The 27,589-nt window shown below is 29.1% G+C and overlaps 1 protein-coding gene across 2 annotated transcripts; it reads left to right on the forward strand.

The window, feature by feature from the left end:
* Positions 1–12,955: 12,955 nt before the first annotated feature.
* LOC122499676 lies at positions 12,956–22,525 on the forward strand. Of its 2 annotated transcripts, none has more exons than XR_006301359.1 (2): positions 12,956–13,483; positions 22,309–22,525. XR_006301359.1 is itself a non-coding variant. In XM_043608150.1 (2 exons), exons 1-2 carry the CDS (start codon positions 14,935–14,937, stop codon positions 22,381–22,383), a joined length of 333 nt encoding a protein of 110 aa, XP_043464085.1. In that variant the 5' UTR covers positions 14,054–14,934; the 3' UTR covers positions 22,384–22,525. The 2 variants fall into 2 exon arrangements, 1 of the variants encoding a protein (XP_043464085.1); XM_043608150.1 differs by lacking the exon at positions 12,956–13,483 and adding an exon at positions 14,054–15,192.
* The last annotated feature ends 5,064 nt before the right edge of the window (positions 22,526–27,589 follow it).

Here is a 27,589-nt window from a genome sequence, read left to right on the forward strand (position 1 = left end):
GACGTTGGAAAGTTTGGTCACTATGTCCGACGTGGTATTTTTACACGCCGACTGTAATCTACATAACCTGCAAATATTTTTTGAAATAATATTTTCAGTCGTAACTTTTTGTATTTATGAAATATAGCCCAAAACTTTTTGTTATATTATTATTTACTTATAAATTAGCATATACTTTCTATAAATGTACATTATATACACTTTTTTAGAGTTATTTATAAAAACTTGAAAATTTTTTGAAAATCTTAAAGGAATAAGAAAATTACATTCGCCATGTAATTGTACAGATCGTGCGACGTAATATTACGTCAAAGTGTAGAAATACACGCAATGTAAAAATACCACGTCGGACATAGTGATCAAATTTTCCTACGTCGGACGTAGTAAATTTACACAAAACTATTAAATTACATAGTCGTATAATGTAAAATTATTAAAAATAGTAAAACTACTTTTGGAACGAAATAAATTTACTACGTACAACCTATAATTTTGATGTGTGAAATTACAAGTTTCGTGTTATTTTACACCAGATTTTTTTACAGTGTACCTGGTAATTTACGTGTCTAGTTCTCTACGTAGTTTACGTCCCTTAACAACATAACCTCTAATGTCACTTTGTTCATGTTGATCATGCTCACAAGCGTAGAGAAAACACGAAAATATTTATTATTTGGCTTTCAGTTTCAGTTCAATTAAATTTAAAAGAAAACTTAAAATATCAAAAAGTAGTAGTGGTGCTGGTGACAGGCCCAAATACGAAGTTTGTGATAAATTAAATTTTACTTTATCAAGAAATGAAAATGGCAAACATATTATATTTATCAGAAATTTCCGTATTTATATTAAAGCAAAAATTTTAATTTCGTATAAAAAACAATATTTATTTATCTAAAAAACTTAAAGTTTTATTAATACATATCTGTGGCCAACAAGTCGCATGTAACTTGTATTTTTTAAAATTTTTTTACAAATTAAGCACTTTGCTACCGTCTAATCTTCAACAGTTTTAATTTTTTCAAATTTCATTTCGAGCCACGAAATTTCTGTATATGTTTATTTAAAATTGCTATTTTCATTTTTAGAAGACATTGGTTAAATAATACAGAAATAAAAATAAGTCAAATAATAAATGTCAACAAATTCTGCGTTTGTTGATTTTAGACAGTATCTTTGCATTTCGTTGTAACAGTTGAAGTTGTCTACATACATTACGTATTCTACGTAAATTACGTAGAATATGTAATTTACGTAGACAACTCAAAGTTACGCGTAACTTCCGAACCCTGGACTCCACCCTTAGTCGGTATATTTGTAACGAGCGACGTTTATCTCGCTCTACTGATAATCGAATCTCGATATATCGATGAGATTTCTTTTAATTAATTTAAATATAAATTAATAATTTTAAGTAAAATGTTAATTCTAAATCGTAAGAGATGGCACAGCTTTTTAGATTTCGAATTATAAAACGAATCGTCTTTCAATTTATTAAATAGAATAAATATTGGAAAATACATACACAAAAACCTCTTTATCTGCTCCGAGAATTAACTCGTAAAATAAGCTATTATATTTCCCTAAAGTCTTCTTGGTATTTCCACTTAGGAATACTTCATATAAACAAAATCTAAATAAGTATCGAATATCTTTTCCTTTGACAAAGAAGTTTTGAAATACGCATTAATTCGGCAAAATGCGTTTCATTCCTTTATTCATAACTAATGTTAATAATTTGTTAATAATATGTGTAATGGTATTCATAAATATTAATTAATGTTTAAACTATTAAGTGTAAATAAACTATAAAACTTATTAGTGTATAAAATACAATAATTGTTATTAATTAATGAAATAGAATAAGACAGTATGTAATATATTTGATTTGTAATGTCTGAATAATGTATGACTTTTAGAAACAATGAGTATGACTGTATGAGTGTAAAATGCACTGTTGATGAGAAGAGAAGTGTATAGAAATGTACAGTGAATTGGTGGTGAACGTACGTCACTCAGGACTTGCGCAGTGAACAATATTATGTACTTAGAGTGGAGTCGCAGATCTCCTCTCGTTGTTCTTTAGTATTATGGAGAGTCCACAATATGTGCAAAATGCAGGTAGCAAGTCCCAGTGCAAGTGCGATTCCTATACATTTAGCATTGGTTCGCACTTGCACTTCTTGCCTTTTGCACCTATTGTGGACTCTCCATTAAGACTAATCTCTAACCGAAAGGTTGCATTTTGTAAAGTTGACTTTTATAATAAACTAACAGGGTTTCCTCACGAAGAAAGTAGAACTAATAATTGATTAATATAAATATTAATCATTAATTGGTTCCTCCTATTCGTAAGAGTTTTTCCCTCCGTTTTAACGGAATTACTTCTGTACACGGAAAAAATTAATTTAGTACATTTTACGAAACTAATTTTGGAATAGCGGATACGGAGAGGAGTTTAGTATAAGATAAAACAGAATCAATAGTAAAGGCGCTCTCTCACCTCTACTGCCTGCCTGCCTGCACAGGCAGGCGCAATGAGAGTAAGGGAGAAAAAACATTTAATTTGAATTTTCTGACTCTCTTACTCTTATGTGTTACCATGACGACCTGCAGGCAGGCAGGCAGGCAGTAGAGCTGTGCGAGCGCCTTAATATATGATGACTGCGTTTCTCGAAAACTCAAAAAAAATTCTATGCACTGTAAAAAAATCTGCTGTAAATTTACTATGTCCGACGTTGGAAAGTTTGGTCACTATGTCCGACGTGGTATTTTTACACGCCGACTGTAATCTACATAACCTGCAAATATTTTTTGAAATAATATTTTCAGTCGTAACTTTTTGTATTTATGAAATATAGCCCAAAACTTTTTGTTATATTATTATTTACTTATAAATTAGCATATACTTTCTATAAATGTACATTATATACACTTTTTTAGAGTTATTTATAAAAACTTGAAAATTTTTTGAAAATCTTAAAGGAATAAGAAAATTACATTCGCCATGTAATTGTACAGATCGTGCGACGTAATATTACGTCAAAGTGTAGAAATACACGCAATGTAAAAATACCACGTCGGACATAGTGATCAAATTTTCCTACGTCGGACGTAGTAAATTTACACAAAACTATTAAATTACATAGTCGTATAATGTAAAATTATTAAAAATAGTAAAACTACTTTTGGAACGAAATAAATTTACTACGTACAACCTATAATTTTGATGTGTGAAATTACAAGTTTCGTGTTATTTTACACCAGATTTTTTTACAGTGTGGAATTCACAAATGATCGGTTGGACGTTCTAATTCAAGAGTTTTGTAAAATGTTTAGCCTGAAGCGCATGCGCCACGGAAAAAAATATTCACGGAGAAAAAAACGAATAAAGCAGAAAAAAGAATTTCTTAATGTACCAATGAGCACTCAAGACCATTTTTTCTCGTCTTCTATAGGAGATAGATGATTGGTTCGACACATGTGACTGCCAATGGTTCGCTTGGATTGGCTTATTTTATTCTGCAACTAACTTAACGGAAATACGCATACATATAAACAAATTCTGACGCAACGCACATACAATATAACTCGCACTTGTAGATGAAAGAATTGAGTTTCTTTATATACTAACTGAGGAGATTAAAACTGCGCTTGTGAGAAATGTCAATATACTGAATATTAATTTTTAAAAAAATCATTTTTTTAAAAGTTATACAAAATATTTTATAGTTTTTAAAATAACATTTTTTAATTATAATTGGTTATAAAATCTCTATAAAATTTTTCAATTTTTAAAAAATAATTTTATTCTTAATTTTAAATTATAAATAAATTGCAAAAAAATTTTCAAAATTAAATTCAAACTCAAAAAATTTTAATATTAAATTGTCTAAAATTTGAAGTAATAACAGTTAAAACTAATAAAAATTAGAATTAATTAAAATTTTGAGAAATTAATATATATGTACATTTATTGGGGGCCGCACAGTGGGTGATTTTGCTCATTTTTGTGTCAAAATCGTAAAACTCTGAGCAGAAACAACATAAAAGGATAAATCTTTTTCGAGAGTATAGATTAGTGCCTACGGATTACGGGAAAAATAAACAGAAGCGTTAAAAAAAATTTTATAACCTTAAAATTTTACGTGGAAGTCAGAAGTTTCAGTAAACAATCAATATTATCCAATACTGCGCAAGTTTGCAAGTCGTTTTTCATCCAAAAAGTATTTTTCCTAGTAGATTTTGAGTCAACTTATTCGTACCTATGGTTCAAAATAATTAAAAATTATTTGGTTTTGAATAAATAAGGTTATAAATGTCATACTTTTTCTCACCTCGGCCTCGTTTAAAACAAATTAAACATAATTTTTTTGATAACTGAAGGTATTTTAGGGGTTTTTAGGGTAATCAGCGGATTACGAATCTGAAGTCAGATTTTTAAAACTCAAAATGGCGGATTCAATATGGAGGATGACATATATAAAATTTGATCGAATTGGCCTGAAATTTATTACCTGGGGGTTTTTTCGGTCGCTGATTACGAATCTGATGTTAGTTTTTTATAATTCAAAATGGCGGATCCAATATGGCGGATAATATATATATATATATATATATATATATATATATAAAAATTGATCAAATTGGCTTAGAAGTCATTATTCGGGGGTTTTTATGGTCGCTAATTACGAATCTGAGGTCAGATTTTCAAAATTCAAAATGACGGATTTAATATGGCAGATGTCATATATATAAATTGATCGAATTGTTTTGAAATTTGTTACCTGGGGGTTTTTTCGGTCGCTGATTACGAATTTGATGTCAGTTCTATGCTGTTATTTAAGAAAAAGAGAATTTATCAACGAAAAGTATATTCAAAAAAACAAATAGTAGACACTTTCTGATATGCTTTGACATTTGTAATACGGATGAGAAAATATGTCTATTTAAAAAATTATAGTTTAAACATTTGTATTTGAAAGTGTATGTGTTTATTCTTAAGAAAATATATAGCAGCTGTTAAGTAAGTAATTAATACTATCTTTTATTTATTTGTATACATTTTTGAAATATATCAATTTTGAATCCGCAAATTGGAATTTCAAAAAACTGACATCAGATTCGTAATTAGCGACCGAAAAAACCCCCAGGTAACAAATTTCAAGACAATTCGATCAATTTTTATATATATACTAGCTGTCGTACCCGTCTTCGACGGGTTTTAGTTTCTACCAATACATTTAAGTTTCTACCAATCTGGAAAATCAGGAAATAGCTAGGGAATTTAATTTGACCGGAAAAAAATAATAATTAGTTACCATTATAGCTATTTTAGTAGGAAAATATTACTATTTGAATCAGTGATTGACTTTTTGTTATCAAATTAGTTATTTTAACCAATTCAAATGCAGAGAACAATATTTATCAATTTGTAGTACTTTAATTAATGTATTAAAAAAATTAAATTTTCCATACAGTTTTTGGAGTTATAGTAGAGTCTAATTGGAACTAATTGTATCGCAAGTAGACCCTACGTTACGACTGCTAAAACCTAACATAAGACCTAAATTTTAGGCTAAAAGTAGGGCTTAAATTTTGACTCGGGTCTGTTTTCATAAATATTATACATCAATAAAAATTGAAGTAAAAAGCAATTTTTTAAAAGCGAATTAATATAATGAAACTTTTTCTTAATTTGATAGGAAAATTCCCGGTTCGGCATATTCCCAGCTTTTTACAGTTTTTCCCGTTTGGTAGATACCCAGTTAAATGTATTAGTATAAACAGAAAACTGTACGACAGCAAGTAATACAATCTATATTTATATGAACTTAAGAAACAGTATTTTCATAAAATAAGTAAATTTTTATAGCCATTTGTAGATTTATTTATGGATAAAATCAAGTAAATTTAAATTTGACAAAAAAGAGATAAACCGTGAAAAGTTTGGACAAAGCAGGGAATTTTGTTAAACAAAAATAGACACCGTGTTAACTTTTGTCTTTACATTGCTCAAAACATCTCTTAAAGTTAAATCTAGAGTTAAAATGAAAAAACGTTTTAACATGTAAGTTTTTGCCTAGTGGCATAATATGCTTGTATTGTATCACAGGTGACTTACAATTCTTGACATCCTGCGAAATCATTTTAATCATAAAAAATTTCCATTTTTAATATTTCTGAACTTCTTGAAAATATTAGATTGATTTGATAAATAATTTTGAATTGCACTATTTTGACATCAAAATATTAATCAGAGACTCAAAAAATACTACTGAATTATACTTCATATAGTAATTAGTATCGATTTTTTGATATATTGAAAATTTTTTTATATTTCTTGTAGGATAGTATTTTTTGCAAAATTATGATAAAATCTGACTAAATAACATATAATATTCATTTTTAGAAAGTTTAAAAGCTATCCATTAAAAATTGTGAAATTTGGAAATTTTCCATTTTTCAAGTTTTTGAAAATATTTTTATATTTACATCTTAGTTGTAGAATAGTATTTTTTGAAAAATTATGCTAAAATGTGACCAAATAACATGTAATACTCAAATATAGAAAGTTTAAAAGCAATCCATAAAAAAATGTAAAATTTTGAAATTTTCGATTTTTTGAAAACATTTTTATACTTACATATTAGTTATAGGACTTTATTTTTTGCAAAGTTATGCTATAATGTGACTAAATAACATATAATACTCAAGTATATAAACTTCAAAAGCAATCCATGAAAAATAAAAAATTTTGAAATTTTCGATTTTTTGAATTTTTTGAAAAAATTGAATATCTCCCGTTCTAATTAATATTTTTTAAATCTGTAAATTTATAAACCTTCCTTGGGTCAATACCTAATAACCTACCAAGTTGGACTTAAATCGATTCACATGTTTTTGTGTGATTGGGGTACAAAGTTTTTGTGACAGACAAACATACATACATACATACATACATACATACATACATACATTAAATTTTTTAAGAACATTTTTGGAATCTCTGATGTCCATAATAACTAATCATGTTAACATTTTGAAGTTTTAAGCAATGTACAGACAGACATCTGATTTTATTAATAAGGATTATCCGCCATATTGGATCCGCCATTTTGAATTATAAAAAACTAACATCAGATTCGTAATCAGCGACCGAAAAAACCCCCAGGTAATAAATTTCAGGCCAATTCGATCAAATTTTATATATGTCATCCTCCATATTGAATCCGCCATTTTGAGTTTTAAAAATCTGACTTCAGATTCGTAATCAGCGACCCCAAAAACCCCTAAAATACCTTCAGTATTAAAAAAAATTATTTTTAATTTGTTTTAAACGAGGTGAGAAAAAGTATGACATTTATAACCTCATTTATTCAAAACCAAATAATTTTTAATTATTTTGAACCATAGGTACGAATAAGTTGACTCAAAATCTACTAAGAAAAATACTTTTTGGATGAAAAACGACTTGCAAACTTGCGCAGTATTGGATAATATTGATTGTTTACTGAAACTTCTGACTCCCACGTAAAATTTTAAGATTATAAAAAATTTTTTAACGCTTCTGTTTATTTTTTCCGTAATCTGTAGGTACTAATCTATACTCTCGAAAAAGATTTATCCTTTTATGTTGTTTCTGCTCAGACTTTTACGATTTTGACACAAAAATGAGCAAAATCACCCACTGTGGGCCGTACACATAATACGTCACGCGATTTTTGACCCTTTTTAACCCCTCCCTCCCCCTATGTCACACTTCGTCACAAATCTTGAACCCCCCCTCCCCCCTACGTCACGTCACACACGTAAATTTCACTGTAAATTTTATACATTGGACAATATATATTATATCTTACACTCTAAATTATTGAATCGCAGTTAAAAATACCTGATTTAGAAGCAAAAAGTCAGTCACTAATTCAAATAGTAATATTTTTTTTTGACAATTAGTTGAAAATAACTGATGTTTCAATACAATTGTTTTTGATTGATTCAATTAGTCATGTTCAACTACCTACATAGCACCGAAACTTTCCTAAAAATTTACTAAAGATTTACTCGCAAGCTTTGAAATATCTAAATGCAAAGTTTAGTGAAAATTGTGTAAAGATTTAAATATCCCACTTCAATAAATGTTTAGCGCGAAACTTTCCTGAAAACTTAAGTTAAATTTTCAGGAAAATTTTCACGAAAGTATAGTCGAAAATGCAATTCAAATGTTCAGGAAAGTTTCAAGCTATATTATTAAGAAAATTTGACGATAGACATTTATTGGAGTGAGAAATTTAAATCTTTACACAATTTTAAAATAAACTTTGCAAGTAAATTTTTCGAATTATGCAAGCAAATCATTAATATACAATATTTAGAAAAATTTCGGTGTTTTGTGGATAATTTTTCAGTTATTTTTAACTGATTCAGAAGCAAAAAGTCAGTCACTACTGATTGTCAGCTAAAACCATGATTTTTAACTGATTCAAATTAAGAGAATATATTATTTATCATCATATTATAAATATTATGCCAATAGATGTTAAACAGGTACATAACAGATATTAAATAGTTTAAAGCATTTTTAACTTGTTTTATTTAGAAAAAGTGACATTGTCACATATAAGTTCTTATAAATCTTTGAATTTAAAAGATTGTGACGTAACACATGAGTTCACCCCCCCCTCCCCCATGTCACACTTAGTCACAATTCTCAAACCCCCTCCCTCCCCCTAGACGCGTGACGTATTATGTGTACGGCCCCTTGTCATCGGTAAATATTATGATAAACTATAAAATTTATTGGAATGGAAATTAATAATAATTAAAAGTTTGGATTACAAAATCACATAAAAAATGTTACGAATTTGGAACAATGAAAAAAATGTGAAATACGTAAAAGAAAACAATTATCCAAATGTTACCGGCAGGTAAAGCAGTTCTCTTTTTCCTTCCACATATTATCTCTATATATAGCAGACAAGTTAATACCGACGCGACGAGACAAGCTTCAACATATCTATTTATAACGCGACTTTTGGTACACCCCGTATAGAATTTTACGAAACTCTGTGTTCGAGAATTCACGATAGACAGCGAAGTGAAAACTCAAACCACGCGTTTTTAGATTGCACGAAACATTTTTACCATTTTCTGATAAAATGTTCACCAGAAAATACAAAACATTTCTACATTCAAGCTTGTTTTATAAATTACAACACTGGTTGCAGTTTCTCGAAAATTGTTCTGCTTAAAGTAGTGAAAGTTTCTGGGTTTTTGAAAAACTTCGTCAAGGAATCTTAAATATCCGCTAGTGCGAAATTAGTTTCGTAAAATCTGCTGAACTTATTTTTTCCGTGTATTTATTTGAAATTTCCCGGTCCCTTTTCAGGGATATTACTAAGAATGAATCCGCGAATCAAATACGAGTGAATTTGCACAGTACCCATAGTACCGCTCGTAACAATATGCCCAAAAAGATTTGGGCGGTAACTATCAAAATTCCCCAAGTGCGAATTTCCCCAAGCGGCGTTTGACCCAATATGTTATAGTGAGTGCTGTTTTCGATGATGTTAGAGAAATCTGTAAAAATGATAAAATTTTAGTTCTGAGAAGTCCGCGAGATGCCGATATTGTTTCAGTTTTGTTACGAGCGACTACCATCTCGCTCGTTAACTTTCGATATATCGATTCACGAGTTATCGAAGCGCGAAATTATAATATTTCGTTAATAAACTTAATTATTTTTAGTATTTTCTCACGACTTTAGACAAATATTGACGAGACTAAACAAGAAAGTTTGACTATTGTAATAGTATATTAAGCAACAAGAGGAGAAAGGCAGCCATTTTTTTACGGTGATTTTTGTGACACGAGTGGAGGTCGAGGGCGCCGTAGGCGCCCCGAGACCGGAACGAGTGTCACAAAAATCATTGTAAAGAAATTGGCTGCCTTTATTCTCGTGTTACTTACGATATTTTTTATTCCTAATGCACAAAAGCGGCGATTTCAGATAGCAGACGACAGGGAGTAAAAGTCATTCACTTGTTCGATTTGTATGAAAATGGCGGCCGATTTCTCCCTTGGGCAAGAAAAATGCATGTGAACAGCTAATTTTCTTGCCCTTGGGAGAACACGGCCGCCATTTTCATACGGTCGAAGAAATGAATGTCTTTCCTCCCTGTCGGCTGCTATCAGAAAGCGCCGTTTTTGTGCATGTGGGATAAAAAATATAATACTTTACGGTTTAATAGTTTCCAAATTCTGAATATGTATTTGAAAATCAACATTTCTTAGAATTGCCATAAATCAAGTAGAATAGCGAAAGAAAATGTAATCTCTAGTTTCTTTAGAGTCATAAAACCGAGAAACCCTCGAAAGAATATAAAAAATATCTCAAGTGTCCTTTTCCATAGGACAATGCAACATGTGTTTACCATACTTGTGACCACAGAACCTTGTATAATATGAACGTTATGAACAATTAACAACAATATTATATTGTTATTAATTGTACAGTATGAATGTATTATATGGAAATAATATTATTAGTAAACTTTATCTAATTTATTGTTGTAATATTATGGTATTGGATGTATATATGTATGTATGTATATATGTGTATATTAGTAACGTATTAATATAATTATAATATTATATTATGATATATTATCAAATTAGTTATCGTTATAATTATTGTCTATATTTGAATATGATGAGTGCAGTATATGAGATTTATTGTTACTAGATATGATGTAAATAATTAATAATTATGTAATTAGTGTGAATGCAAAAGGGTTATGTTCACTTGTTGTGATACATGTTTTTAATACATAGAGTATGTTTATAAGTGTATTAGTGCAATACAGTGTTAGTGTTGTGATTCTGAACACTCCATAGACTTTACAAACTCTATAACAGGGCATGCGCAAAGATTCTGCGCGAATTTAGTTGGATTAATGATTAATTAATATTATTAATTATTAATTGATCCTTCTTATTCGTGAGGTTTTTCCCTCCGTTTTAACGGAAATCAGCTTGTTTTATTTGAATATTTCCGCCTTCCTTTTCAAAGGATTAAACCAAGATTGAACATCGAATTGTAACGAGCGACTATTATCTCGCTCGAATAATTTCGATATATCAACTATCGAAATAAACGCGCTAGAATTGAATTATTAATTATCAATTAATTTATAATTTTTAAATATTCTTCCCACGGTTTGAGGCAGAAATCTCTGAGACACAAACAGGAAATCTTTTGTATGTTTGTCAATAGAATATTGTCACGGTTTAATAAATTCCAAACTTTTAGTTTTTATATTAACTACGAAGACATTTCTTAGAAATGTCGTAAATCAAGTAAAAGTTGGAAAAAGTAATCTCGAATTTCTTAAAGTCATAAAACCAAACCGTCAAGAGTTATACAAAAAATAAAACATCTCAAGTGCCCTTTTCCATAGGACAATAGAACATGTGTTCAACATGCTTGGGACCGCAGGATTGCAATGGACTAAGTAAAAGAGATGAGTCACAAAAGTCTAGTTGAATAAGGATCTAAAATATTTAATAATAAATAGTACAAATAGAATTGTTAATATAATAATAATGATAATAATAATAATAATTATTATTATTATTATTTCGAATAATCATTTAGTGCGAATGTATTATTTGGATAATCTAAAACTACGTTGACGTTTATGTAATTAAATACATTTCATCTATATGTATATTATTAATGTAATTACTATATTGTTTGAGTGTCGTATGAAATATTCAATTTAAGTAAATAGTACATAACATTTTATAGATGATTAATAATATTATATTATTTGAATGTAGAGTATATTGCATGAGTATAGAGATGATCTCTCTTGAATGTGTGTGTGAGTATAGTTTCAATGTAGTGCAGAAAAGTGTTGGTGCAACGATGCTGTATGCTACACTGTAAAAAAATCTGGTGTAAAATAACACGAAACTTGTAATTTCACACATCAAAATTATAGGTTGTACGTAGTAAATTTATTTCGTTCCAAAAGTAGTTTTACTATTTTTAATAATTTTACATTATACGACTATGTAATTTAATAGTTTTGTGTAAATTTACTACGTCCGACGTAGGAAAATTTGATCACTATGTCCGACGTGGTATTTTTACATTGCGTGTATTTCTACACTTTGACGTAATATTACGTCGCACGATCTGTACAATTACATGGCGAATGTAATTTTCTTAGGCTGGAGTCCCATGATAGCGTTTTGCGTTGCGTTTTGTAACTAGGCCATGAGTGTGAGAGAGATACAGATATATGTTGGCTATATTTGCACTCATGGCCTAGTTGCAAAACGCAACGCAAAACGGTTCAATGGGACTTCACCCTTATTCCTTTAAGATTTTCAAAAAATTTTCAAGTTTTTATAAATAACTCTAAAAAAGTGTATATAATGTACATTTATAGAAAGTATATGCTAATTTATAAGTAAATAATAATATAACAAAAAGTTTTGGGCTATATTTCATAAATACAAAAAGTTACGACTGAAAATATTATTTCAAAAAATATTTGCAGGTTATGTAGATTACAGTCGGCGTGTAAAAATACCACGTCGGACATAGTGACCAAACTTTCCAACGTCGGACATAGTAAATTTACAGCAGATTTTTTTACAGTGTACAGCCAAGGAAATGCGCGTAGAATAACGCATGCGCATTTCCACAAAAATGGACTTTAGCGGAGAACCTCTCCGCGGAATGAATAGTTATAGTTAGTTCTAAGTTACTCTCTGACTTGAAAGGTTGTTTTCTAAACTCCTTAGCCAGTTTGTATTTAACAAATATTTTAATAAACAATAAAGGGGGTTTTACTCACTCAAGAAAAACTAATTTCTCGAGTGGGCTTTCCTCCTTCCGTTAAACGGAATTAAACGTCTTTTAATTTAAATATTCCCGCTTCCTTCTTTAAGGCTAGAGTCCCATGGTAGCGTTTTGCGTTGCGTTTTGTAACTAGGCAATGAGTGCAAATATAGCGAACCTATATCTTCATCTCTCTCATACTCATGGCCTAGTTACAAAACGCAACGCAAAACGGTGCCATGGGACTCCACCCTTAGGATTTAATCAAGGTAGAATCCGGCGAATCATCGCGAACTATTAGAGTTACGTTATTAAAGGTAACGCGGCTCGTAACAGAATGAAATCGCGGATCTTACGCCTGCGCGTAAATAACGTAACTCCGCACGTAACAGTTTGCGTATTTGTGAAATTTACATAGGCGTAGATTCGTAAATATTTGGACTTTGGAGAATGCAGAGAATAATATGTGTTGAGTGTTAATTAAAAAAGTAATTAATTAATAATTAATTAAAATTAATTAATTAATTAATTAGAAGTGACGAAGTTATTGCCTGTGTTAGTTAATTATATGGATAAGTGTCAACAGTTCTCTAATGAAAAAAAATGAGAATAATAATGGATACCAATTTTGAGGTTAGTTTCAATTTTATTTTCTATAATTATTTTTGTTTACTAATAATTTATATTTAATAATAATTATAAATAAAAATTAATTGTAAAATGAATCAATAAAAAAATTAATATTCAATTGAAAGGGTACAAAAGTTAAATCGCATATAACATTTTTTAAGCAAGGGAAAAATAATTCATTAAAAAATGTACAAAGCATATCTTTTTATTTGTCTTTTTTTATTCGCTGTGTCTATTTAGCCCGCTAGCGGGATGAATAGTGACAGTAAATTATTTATCCCGCTAGCGGGATACAAGTAATCACGGTAGGTTATTTAGCCCGCTAGCGGGATAAGTAAGGATTTTAGGCTATTTATCCCGCTAATTTAAAAAAATAATAAATATAAAGTATTTACTTGCCTAGATACATGGTAAAAATTGTTAAGTATATTAAATATTAATTATTTCATTTTAGGAAATGATAGATAATAAATTAATAATAAATGTTATATTCGCACTGAGAAATCTGGAGTATTGGACTAAACATCTGGAGGGACAAATCGTTGATATTTGAGAGTTAACTATTGGATAACAATCTAAAAGCGCTTGCACACTTCCAAAATTTTGGGCGAGCAGCGAATTTTCATGGCCTTGAAACTCATATTACTAAATATGATTGGCTCTACAAAAAGCTGCGTGAAAATGTACTTTGTCAGAGCCAATCATATTTAGTAATGTGCATTTCAAGGCCGTGAAAATTCGCTGCTCGCCTAAAAATTTGGAAGTGTGCAAGCGCCTTAAATGTTCAAATACACCATTGACAGATATTCGTGCCATTTCTCTTGGAGGTAAAATGAGTTTATAACAGAGGGACAAACAAGAAGACTATATACAGGAGGAACAACTCGAGTATTTCCGATGGTCCCGATTTTAACGGACGATTGGGTGTACTACCCCGAGGCGCACTAGTCTTCTGCACATCTCAACACATGCATAACTGTGTATATTTTATATATATTCCATCTGACAGCTGTAACAGCTGCAAGTTTTTATTATCCCCTCATATTGAATAATAAGTGTAAATATTAAGTGAACTTAATATTTTTAATACAGAAATTTCTAATAAAAGTGAGAAGTGTATTTAACACTAGTGTTTTTAATTATGATTCGTATTGATGAAGAGTGTTAATTTAAATAATAAAAGTTGTAATGGGATTTTCATAACCATTTTTTATCTTACAATAAAAAAAAGGGCATGTTATATTATAAATTATTATCTATCCTATTGTAATATATAATTTATTATATATTTATTATTGCTGCAATTATATTTATTTCTGTTATAGCATTGTATTTGAGGTTAACCATAACCTCCAAAGAGGAATTTTTCCAACTGAACTAAGTTTTCGGATTTAACGCTCTACGATATTTCAAAGATTTTAAAAGAGATTTATAAATTATAAAAACTAATAAAGATGAAATCAAGCAAAAATATTTCAGAAGATACAAACTCTTTTATGGCATTTCATTTAGTGTTTTCAAAATCAACTGTCACAGAACTTGCACATAACCAAGAAAATTGTAAACAAAACAAACACACATTATTTAAAGATACACAGATAGAGTTTATACAGTTATGCATGTGTTGCGATGTGCAGAAGACTAGTGCGCCTCGGGGTAGTACGCCCAGTCGTCCGTTAAAAACGGGACCACTGCTCTCTATGAACAAGCAGGCGAGTTGGTTCTCCTGTATATAGTCTTCTTGGGGACAAATTAACCATCTTGAGAAATCCCTTCCTTATCCGGCGCGAAATGAATAAATATGGCAACCTAACCCCTAAATTAAATACATAAAATGCATACACTGTAAAAAAATCTGGTGTAAAATAACACGAAACTTGTAATTTCACACATCAAAATTATAGGTTGTACGTAGTAAATTTATTTCGTTCCAAAAGTAGTTTTACTATTTTTAATAATTTTACATTATACGACTATGTAATTTAATAGTTTTGTGTAAATTTACTACGTCCGACGTAGGAAAATTTGATCACTATGTCCGACGTGGTATTTTTACATTGCGTGTATTTCTACACTTTGACGTAATATTACGTCGCACGATCTGTACAATTACATGGCGAATGTAATTTTCTTATTCCTTTAAGATTTTCAAAAAATTTTCAAGTTTTTATAAATAACTCTAAAAAAGTGTATATAATGTACATTTATAGAAAGTATATGCTAATTTATAAGTAAATAATAATATAACAAAAAGTTTTGGGCTATATTTCATAAATACAAAAAGTTACGACTGAAAATATTATTTCAAAAAATATTTGCAGGTTATGTAGATTACAGTCGGCGTGTAAAAATACCACGTCGGACATAGTGACCAAACTTTCCAACGTCGGACATAGTAAATTTACAGCAGATTTTTTTACAGTGTATGATAAAATGTCAGGAAAATAATTTCGCGCGCATCAGATCGTACACATTTTCTGCGCAACTTTTAACCCTCAGATATAATGAGAGAAAATATAAGTAGATTTCCATTATCAATTCAGAATTTATTTTAGAAGGACTATTTAACTCTCTTCATAAGCAAAGGAAACATACACTTTTTGAACCTCTGAATTTGACACTCCAGTTTTCTCAGTGTTCTATTATTAAATATTATATTATATTTATTTAGATATAAAATCTATCAAAGTATTTATAACATTTTATAAAAATGCAACTTATGAAAATTTAAATATATATTAATTTCTCAAAAGAATTTTATTATTTACAAAAATAATTGAATTTTGCCAAAAATTTTACAATTTATAATAATAATTGAATTTTTTCGAAGACTTTTATATCAGAATAATTGTTGAAAATTATTGAATTTAAATAATATTTTTAAAAATAATTGTATTCTTTCAAGGAATTAATTATTAAAATTATATTGGAAATAATTATTCCTTTGAAGGGTTTCAGTATTCAAAAAATATTTTAATTCTTGCAAAGAATTTTCTTATTTTTTATAAAAATAATTGAATTGTTTCGAAGAATTTGATCTGAATTTTTGTAGGAATTTTATTAAATAATGATTTTTTTAAATAGGAGATTTTTAAAACTTTTTCAAAAGTTTTGAATACTGAAACCCTTCAAAGGAATAATTATTTCCAATATAATTTTAATAATTAATTTCTTGAAAGAATACAATTATTTTTAAAAATATTATTTAAATTCAATAAATTTCAACAATTATTCTGATATAAAAGTCTTCGAAAAAATTCAATTATTACTATAAATTGTAAAATTTTTGGCAAAATTCAATTATTTTTGTAAATAATAAAATTCTTTTGAGAAATTAATATATATTTAAATTTTCATAAGTTGCATTTTTATAAAATGTTATAAATACTTTGATAGATTTTATATCTAAATAAATATAATATAATATTTAATAATAGAACACTGAGAAAACTGGAGTGTCAAATTCAGAGGTTCAAAAAGTGTATGTTTCCTTTGCTTATGAAGAGAGTTAAATAGTCCTTCTAAAATAAATTCTGAATTGATAATGGAAATCTACTTGTATATTCTCTCCCATTATATCTGAGGGTTAAAAGTTGCGCAGAAAATGTGTACGATCTGATGCGCGCGAAATTATTTTTCTGACATTTTATGTATTTAATTTAGGGGTTAGGTTGACATATTTATTCATTTCGCGCCGGATAAGGAAGGGATTTCTCAAGATGGTTAATTTGTCCCTCTGTTATAAACTCATTTTCCCTCCAAGAGAAATGGCACGAATATCTGTCAATGGTGTATTTGAACATTTAGATTGTTATCCAATATAGCTAACTCTCAAATATCAACGATTTGTCCCTCCAGATGTTTAGTCCAATACTCCAGTTTTCTCAGTGTATAGACTTATGTTTTGTAGATTATTATTCTCTATAAGATAGTACTGAAGGATTTTTTCATTTAATGTTATTTTTCTATTTTTTTAAACAAAAAATGCCAAATTCTCATTCGTCTGGTTCTCATTCGTCTGGCACTTTTGAGATAGGATGTATACTATATCACTAAAAATAGCGTAAAACTAACAATTTTCAACTATTGTTCGATTTTCTGGTCTTAAAATAATCCTAATTAAATTTGCAAGAAATTGCTATAACTGAATTTTCAATTTTCATTTCGCATAAATAATTATATTGGGTCCGTACACATAATACGTCACGCAGCTAGGGGGAGGGAGGGGGTCTGAGAATTGTGACTTAGTGTGACATGGGGGAGGGGGGGTGAACTCATGTGTTACGTCACAATCTTTTAAATTCAAAGATTATAAGAAATTATATGTGACAATGTCACTTTTTCTAAATAAAATATGTTAAAAATGCTTTAAACTATTTAATATCTATTATGAACCTGTTTAACATCTATTGGTATATTATTTATAATATGATAAATAATATATTCTCTTAAATTGAATCAGTTAAAATTCATGGTATTATCTGACAATCAGCAGTGACTGACTTTTTGCTTCTGAATCAGTTAAAAATAACTGAAAAATTATCCACAAAACACCGAAACTTTTTTAAATATGTATATTAAAGATTTGCTTGCATACTTAGAAACATTTACTTGCAAAGTATAGTTAAGATTGTGTAAAGATTTAAATTTCTCACTCCAATAAATGTTTATCATCAAATTTTCTTAAAAATGTAGCTTGAAGCTTTCCTGAACATTTGAATTACATTTTCGACTATACTTTCGTGAAAATTTTCCTGAAAATTTAAGTTAAATTTTTAAGAAAGTTTCGCGCTAAACATTTATTGAAGTGGAATATTTAAACCTTTATACAATTTTCACTAAACTTTGCATTTAAATATTTCAAAGCTTACGAGTAAATCTTTAATAAATTTTTTGGAAAGTTTCGGTGCTATGTAATTAAACGTGACTAATTGAATCAATAAAAAAAATGTATTGAAGCATCAGTTATTTTTAACAAATTGTCAGAAAAAAAATATTACTATTTGAATTAGTGACTGACTTTTTGCTTCTAAATCAGTTATTTTTAACTGATTCAATAATTTAGAGAGTAGGATATAATATATAATGTCCAATGTATAAAATTTATAGTGAAATTTACGTGTGTGACGTGACGTTGTAGGGGGAGGGAGGGGGTTCAAGGTTTGTGACGAAGTGTGACATAGAGGGAGGGAGGGGTTAAAAATAGTCAAAAATCGCGTGACGTATTATGTGTACGGCCCCATTGACATAAACAAACAAATATGAATAAAGTTTAGCCCACTAAAATCAAAGCAGTTCTTTATTATTAGACACTTAAACTTACTTTTACAATTCTATGATTTGTGAAATTGTGCTTATAGAAACAAATAGACCATCCGTAATTTGTTATAAACAATTATTAATTAAATTACAACCAAAATTAATTAAACTGATGACTTTTATTGATCCTTGTAAAAATCGTTACTTGGGGGTTTTCGGGGTTGCTGATTAAGAACCTAATGTCAGTTTTTAAAATTTTTCAAATCAAAATGGCGGATCCAATATGGCTGACGATTTTGGAGAAACTTAACATATTCGTCTGAAAATCGTTACTCGGTGATTTTCTGTTTCGCTTATTACCAATCCGAGGTCAACTTTTTTCAAATTAACCATTGTTTTTACAATTTGTTTAAACAATTTAATTATGTTTTTTAGTTCTACTACTATATTACATACTATATTACTATATTACTATATTACTATATTACTATATTACATGTTCATACATGTATAAAAATAAATAAATAAATTTTAAATAATTTTTAATAATCATAATTAACTAATTAATTACAATTTATTATTATTATTATTAATTATTAATTACTTAAATAAATTAAATAAAAATAAATTAATAAATTATTAAAAAGTAAATTCAAAATTAAACTCAACGTTAAAAACTAGAGGTGTACTCAAAGTATTTAGTATTCGATTTTTTCGGGTACTCGATTTCTTTTCAGTCCTCGGAAATTTCCGTATGCATCAAGTATTCCGTATTTTAAATAATCTTGAACAATCTGATTCAAAAGTTGCGAAAATGGTGGTAACTTGTAAATTGTTAGTTCTAACTTTTCCTCTAGATTAATAACTTATTTAACGTTTAAATATATTTTACAAAATAAAATTTAATAAAAATCGAACAATTTTTTTAAAATTCATTTAATTACATTCTTAATCAGCGACCTCTAAAACCCCCGGGTTACGATTTTTATACGAATACAATCAGTTTCTTCAAAAGTCGTCCGCCATATTGGATCCGCCATTTTGAATTTTGAAAAACTGACATTGGATTCTTAATCAGCAACCCCGTAAACCCCCGAGTAACCAATTTTATAAAAATCCATTAATTAATTTTTATGTTAATGTGAATTTTCTTGACACGATTTTAATTCTCTGGATAAATTGTTTATAAATAACCATAACTTTTGTAAAATTTAATATTTTGTCTGGCCACTTATGGATGTTTTTATTAGTACCATTAACTTGAAGTTAAAATACTTTTCAGACCTTAAATGAGAAAAAAATGTTGTGTCCAAATTTTCTTGATTTTCGTCCTTTGTTTGTAGAATCACCCATACACGGAAAAATGTTTGGGACAGTATCTGTACCTTTTGGTGCATTGGTTATCCCTGTCTAAAAATTTTACTATTCAATTCACTTCACACTTATTATTTCCTATTGTTTTTATATGAAGTGAAGTTAATTGTTGGATAAATTTTCTGAAAGGTATAGCATGTGCACCTTACATTTTTCCATGTATAATTAATTAATTAGTGTGAGAGAGAGGGAATAACTTGTGGTTTTCGAGTAGGTACACTCGACTCTCGGATCTTTTGCACTTAAGGGACCAAATCCTCTCATACATTTTACCAAAACAAATGCCATGGTAACGCAAGACAATAAAATATGTATAACCAAATATGTAAATTAATGACAGTATTTATGTTTTAGTTTTAATATTATTTACATTAATAATAATTAAAATTTTAATATAATTTTTATCCCACATGCACAAAAATGGCGCTTTCTGATAGCAGACGACAGGGAGGAAAGTCATTCATTTCTTCGACCGTATGAAAATGGCGGCCGTGTTCTCGCAAGGGCAAGAAAATTAGCTGTTCACATACATTTTTCTTGCCCATGGGAGAAAACGGCCGCCATTTTCATACAAGTCGAACAAGTGAATGACTTTTACTCTCTGTCGTCTGCTATCTGAAATCGCCGCTTTTGTGCATTAGGAATAAAAAATATCGTAAGTAACACGAGGATAAAGGCAGCCAATTTCTTTACGATGATTTTTGTGACACGAGTGGAGGTCTCGGGGCGCCCTCGATTTCCACTCGTGTCACAAAAATCACCGTAAGGAAATGGCTGCCTTTATCCTCTTGTTGCTTAATATACTATTTAATCACATAATGGAGAAACTGTTATAATTTACTTTAAATAACCAAAGTTATCGTGAAATAAATGTTTTGACACTTTGATAGTCATTAATTTATTTAATGTAAAAGGTAAAAGGTGCGGGAGAAAAATTGCAAAAGACTCGAGAGTGTAAAAGAACTGAATGCAAAAGATCCGAGAGTCGAGTGTATCTACTTTATGTGCACGGCGTTCATTTTTCGAAAGAACTGGACTGAGTACTAGTTGTTCAATATTCGCTTCTATTATTGACTTGTGCTTTGTACAGTCACTGCACTGAGAAAACTGGAGAGTCAAATTCAGAGGTTCAAAAAGTGTATGTTTCCTTTGCTTATGAAGAGAGTTAAATAGTCCTTCTAAAATAAATTTTGAATTGATAATGGAAATCTACTTGTATATTCTCTCCCATTATATCTGAGGGTTAAAAGTTGCGCAGAAAATGTGTACGATCTGATGCGCGCGAAATTATTTTTCTGACATTTTATGTATTTAATTTAGGGGTTAGGTTGCCATATTTATTCATTTCGCGCCGGATAAGGAAGGGATTTCTCAAGATGGTTAATTTGTCCCTCTGTTATAAACTCATTTTCCCTCCAAGAGAAATGGCACGAATATCTGTTAATGGTGTATTTGAACATTTAGATTGTTATCCAATAGCTAACTCTCAAATATCAACGTTTTGTCCCTCCAGATGTTTAGTCCAATACTCCAGATTTCTCAGTGCGAATATAACATTTATTATTAATTTATTATCTATCATTTCCTAAAATGAAATAATTAATATTTAATATACTTAACAATTTTTACCATGTATCTAGGCAAGTAAATACTTTATATTTATTATTTTTTTAAATTAGCGGGATAAATAGCCTAAAATCCTTACTTATCCCGCTAGCGGGCTAAATAACTTACCGTGATTACTTGTATCCCGCTAGCGGGCTAAATAGACACAGCGTTTTTCATTATTTATTTATTTATTTATTTATTATTTTTCTTTTTATTTATGGTGGTAAATAAATAATTGTATTAATTGTACATTTTTATTTTAACGTCTTATACATTCATATATTTTACAAATATTATTTTTTATTATTATTATTATTATTTACACTATTTAAATTTTTATTATTTTTACATCATTACATTTATTTTTCTTGTTAATAATGCTTTTTTTATTGTTCTAAAATAAAAAAATTAAAATTGTCATTGTTATAAATAATTATTTTTAATTAAAACTAAAATTTCCAATTAGTAATTAACGTTCATAAAATGATTTGCGTGTGGAAATTAACTTTTCATTAAATTATAGAACACAATTAAGTAAATTAATAAAATAATAACCAAAATTTTTCTAATAAAACAATTTTTTTTAGCTTTCTGCAAGTGGACAGAGACACCAAAAGATGTCGAATCAACCTCAAGGCAACCAGAGACGAGGAAACAATTGAAATTGACTTTAAATTGCTTCAAGACTTGCTATCATTAAAAGAATTGTCAATTAATTAATTAATTAATTAATTTGCAGGATATAAAATTTTAAAAAAAATGTATATTATATTTTTATATAATAATATATAATACACTGTAATATGCAAACATTCTTTTATTTTTCCACGTGAAATATTAAAACATTTCCGTCCGTTCCGTCCGTCCGTTCCGTTTTTTAGTAAAATTAGAGTCTAATTAAAATTAATTGAATATCAATTAAATATTACGTTACTACTACTGCTGCAGCAAAATTTAATTTTAATTTAATTTCCATTGCTATAATATTTAAAATCTAAAAAAATTGAAATAAATTCAGATTTTATAAAACAGAAAATGTACAGATACTATACAATTGACAGCAAAAACGAAAAAAGTAATTACAATAATTTTTGCATAAAGAAAAAAATATTTGACGCTTTCATAACAACAGATTCATCATTTTGTAAAAAGTTATGTTTAATGAATTTAGATATTTTCAGAAAAATTTTTTACGTTCAATGCACTCAGCCAAAAAAAATACATAAAAAATTGCAAATTTTCAAAGACAGGAATTTTTTTTTCATCATCTAAAGATTTTCTAGTTTTTTTTCAAATATAAAAAGACGTTTTTGAAGGTTTCAGGAGAGAGCAAAGTAATCCAAAGATTTTCTGAAAAAATCTTGACATTCGATAAAATTAACCAAAAAAAAATTACGAAAATTCCAAATTTATCAAGACAGGAAATTTTTTTCTCGTACAACTAAAGTTTTTCCAGTTTCCTTTCAAGGAAAAAAACATTTCTCAAAAGGTTTGATAAGGGAGCAAATAAATTCAGAGATTTTATGAAAAAATTTTCACGTTTGAAGAAACTTAGACCAAAAAAAAAGGAAAATTGAAAATTATTAAAGACAGATAATTTTTTTCATCATCAACTAAAGTTTTTCCAGTTTCCTTTCAGGGAGAAAAACATTTTTAAAAAGGCTTGAGGAGGGAGCAAACAATATCAAAGATTTTTTGGAAAAAATTTTGACGTTCGATGAAATTGGCCAAAAAAAAAGAAAATTCAAAAATTTTTAGAGACAGGAAATTTTTTTCTTCATCAACTAAAGTTTTTCCACTTTCCTTTCAAGGAGAAAAAGATTTTTCAAAAGGTTTGAACAGGGAGCAAACAAATCCAAAGATTTTTGAAAAAAATTTTGACATTCGATGAAATTGGCCAAAAAAAAAAGAAAATTCAAAATTTTTAGAGACAGGAAATTTTTTTCTTCATCAACTAAAGTTTTTCCAGTTTCCTTTCAAGGAGAAAAAGATTTTTCAAAAGGTTTGAGCAGGGAGCAAACAAATCCAAAAACTTATGGAAAAAATTTTGACCTTTGAAGAAACTTATACCAAAAAAATTGGAAAATTGCAAATTTTTAAAGACAGGAAATTATTTTCATCATCAACTAAAGTTTTTCCAGTTTCCTTTGAAGGAGAAAAAGATTTTTCAAAAGGTTTAAGAAGGGAGCAAACAAATCTAAAGATTTTTGGAAAAAGTTTTGACATTTGATGAAATTAGCCAAAAAAAATAGAAAATTCCAAATTTTTAAAGTCAGGAAATTTTTTTCTTAATCAACTAAAGTTTTTCCAGCTTCGTATCGAGTATTAAAAGATTTCTTAAAAGGTTTGGAGAGGGAGCAAAGAAATTCTAAAATTTTCTGAAAAAATTTTGACATTCGATGAACTTAGACAAAAAAAATAGCAAATTCCAAATTTTTAAAGTCAGGAAATTTTTTTCTCGATCAACTTAAGTTTTTCCAGCTTCGTATCGAGTATTAAAAGATTTCTCAAAAGGTTTGGGGAGGGAGCAAAGAAATCCGAAAATTTTCTGAAAAAATTTTGACATTCAAAGAACTTAGCCAAAAAAAATAGAAAATTCCAAATTTTTAAAGTCTGGAAACTTTTTCTCGATCAACTAAAGCTTTTCTAGCTTCGTATCGAGTATTAAAACATTTCTCAAAAGGTTTGGGGAGGGAGCAAGGAAATTCTAACATTTTCTGAAAAAATTTTGACATTCAATAAAATTAGCCAAAAAAAATCGGGCAAGTGCGAGTTGCACTCGCATTAAGATCGAGGGTTCCGTACACCAAAATAAAACTCATTTTTTATAAAAAAAAATATATATAAGAAACATAATTGATTAATATTAACATATATAAACCTATTGAGCTGAAATTCGGTACACATATGTATTTTTATTACATATAGATTAAAAAAAAACTATAACTATAATCCACATTAATATTAACATATATAAACATATTGAGCTGAAATTCGGTACACATATGTATTTTTATTACATATAGATTAAGATTCCTAAAAGTTAAAAAGGGGGAGAGAAAAGTGTCATTTTGTGCAATTTTTTCGTAAAAATTAAATTTCTTTCCCTCCTAGTTCGCAAATATGTCCGTCAATCGAGTTCGCTATATTTTTCCTGTAATCTGCATTTGAAACTAAAGATCTCTACCGAATTTCAGCTCACTAGGTTGAGATTTGTAAAAGTTAACCGCAGGAACAGGGTCATTTTTTATAATTTTATCAAAAAAATTGAATTTCTTTCCCTCCTAGTTCGCAAATATGTCCGTCAATCGGGTTCGCTATATTTTTCCTGTAATCTACACTTGAAACTTCGGTAGATCCCTACCGAATTTTAGCTCATAATGTTGAGATTTGTAAAAGTTAAGGGGGGGGGACAGGGTCATTTTTTGCAAATTTTTCGAAAAAATTGAATTTCTTTCCCTCCTCGTTCGCAAATATGTCCGTCAATCAAGTTCGCTATATTTTTCCTGTAATCTACACTTTAAACTAAAGATCCCTACCGAATTTTAGCTCATAATGTTGAGATTTGTAAAAGTTAAGAGGGGAGACAGGGTCATTTTTTGCATTTTTTGCAATTTTTTCGAAAAAATTGAATTTCTTTCCCTCCTAGTTCGCAAATATGTCCGTCAATCGAGTTCGCTATATTTTTCCTGTAATCTACACTTGAAACTTAAGATCCCTACCGAATTTTAGCTCATAATTTTGAGATTTGTAAAAGTTAAGGGGGGGGACAGGGTCATTTTTTGCAATTTTTTCGAAAAAATTGAATTTCTTTCCCTCCTAGTTCGCAAATATGTCCGTCAATCGAGTTCGCTATATTTTTCCTGTAATCTACACTTGAAACTTAAGATCCCTACCGAATTTTAGCTCATAATGTTGAGATTTGTAAAAGTTAAGGGGGGGGGACAGGGTCATTTTTTGCAATTTTTTCGAAAAAATTGAATTTCTTTCCCTCCTATTTTGCAAATATGTCCGTCAATCGAGTTCGCTATATTTTTCCTGTAATCTACACTTGAAACTTAAGATCCCTACCGAATTTTAGCTCATAATTTTGAGATTTGTAAAAGTTAAGGGGGGGGGGGGACAGGGTCATTTTTAGCATTTTTTTCGAAAAAATTGAATTTCTTTCCATCCTATTTTGCAAATATGTTTGTCAATCGGGTTCGCTATATTTTTCCTGTAATCTACACTTAAAACTGAAGATCCCTACCGAATTTCAACTCACCAGGTTGAGATTTGTAGAAGTTAAGGGGGGGGACAGGGTCATTTTTTGCAATTTTTTCAAAAAAATTCAATTTCTTTCCCTTCTAGTTCCCAAATATCTCCACCAATCAGGTTCGCTATATTTTTCCTGTAATCTGCACTTAAAACTGATGATCCCTACCGAATTTCAGCTCATCAAGGTAAGATTTGTAAAAGTTAAAGGGGGGGACAGGGTAATTTTTTCAATTTTTTCGAAAAAATTGAATTTCTTTCCCTCCTAGTTCGCAAATATGTCCGTCAATTGGGTTCGCTATATTTTTCCTGTAATCTGCACTTAAAACTGAAAATCCTTACCGAATTTCAGCTCACCAGGTTGAGATTTGTAAAAATTAAGGAGGGGGGACAGGGTCATTTTTTGTAATTTTTTCTGAAAAATTCAATTTCTTTCCCTCCTAGTTCGCAAATATGTCCGGCAATTGGGTTCGCTATATTTTTCCTGTAATCTGCACTTAAAACTGAAGATCCCTACCGAATTTCAGCTCACTAGGTTGAGATTTGTAAAAGTTAAGGGGGGGGGGGACAGCCCATTTTGCGTAGCTGGGACGGACACACGAGTGATTTCATAAGGGTTCCGTCAGTACACCTATGGTGTACGGAACCCTAAAAATAGAAAATTCAAAGTTTTTAAAGACAGGAAATTTTTTTCTTTATCAACTAAAGTTTTCCTAGATTCCTTGCAAGGAGAAAAACATTTTTCAATAGGTTTTAGGAGGGAGCAAACAAATCCAAAGATTTTTGGAAAAATTTTTGACGTTCAAATAGATTTAGACAAAAATAAATAGGAAAATTGCAAATTTTTAAAGACAGAAAATTTTTTTCTCTATCCACTAAAGTTTGTCTAGTTTTCATTCAAGGAGAAAAACATTTTTCAAAAAGTTTCAGGAGGGAGCAAAGAAAATTAAAGATTTTCTGAAAAAATGTTGACATTCATTGAAATTAGCCAAAAAAAAGAATAGGAAAATTGCAAATTTTTAAAGACAGGAAATTTTTTTCATTATCAACTAAAGTTTTTCCACTTTCCTTTAAGGAGAAAAACGATTTTCAAAAGGTTTGAGAAGGGATCAAACAAATCCAAAGATTTTTGGAAAAATTTTTGACGTTCGAAGAAACTTAGACAAAAATAAATAGGAAAATTGCAAATTTTTAAAGGCAGGAAATTTTTTTCTCCATCCACTAAAGTTTTTCTAGTTTCCATTCAAGGAGACAAACATTTTTCAAAAAGTTTCAGGAGGGAGCAAAGAAAATTAAAGATTTTCAGAAAAAATTTTGACATTCGATGAAATTAGCCAAAAAAAAGGAAAATTCAAAATTTTTAAAGACAAAATTTTTTTTATCATTAACTAAAGTTTTTCCACTTTTCTTTCAAAGAGAAAAACATTTTTCAAAAGGTTTAAAGAGGGAGCAAAGAGATCTGAAGATATTCTGACAAAATTTTGACATTTGAAGAACTTGGACAAAAAATAAGAAAATTCTAAATTTTTTGAGAAAGGAAATTTTTTCTCTATCAACTAAAGTTTTTCTGGTTTCGTATCACTTCTTAAAAGATTTTTCAAAAGGTTTGAGAAG

This window comes from Leptopilina heterotoma, unplaced genomic scaffold (genome assembly GCF_015476425.1).
Source record: "Leptopilina heterotoma isolate Lh14 unplaced genomic scaffold, ASM1547642v1 Lhet_171, whole genome shotgun sequence".
NCBI classification, from domain to species: domain Eukaryota; kingdom Metazoa; phylum Arthropoda; class Insecta; order Hymenoptera; family Figitidae; genus Leptopilina; species Leptopilina heterotoma.

What these genes read in the sequence shown, in the direction of transcription:
- LOC122499676 (XM_043608150.1), top strand. Translation starts at nt 14,935, where the DNA reads ATGAAATCAAGCAAAAATATTTCAGAAGATACAAACTCTTTTATGGCA. An exon ending in TGCTCTCTATGAACAAGCAG is followed by an intron (nt 15,193 to 22,308) that starts GCGAGTTGGTTC and finishes AATTTTTTTTAG; the next exon opens with CTTTCTGCAAGTGGACAGAG.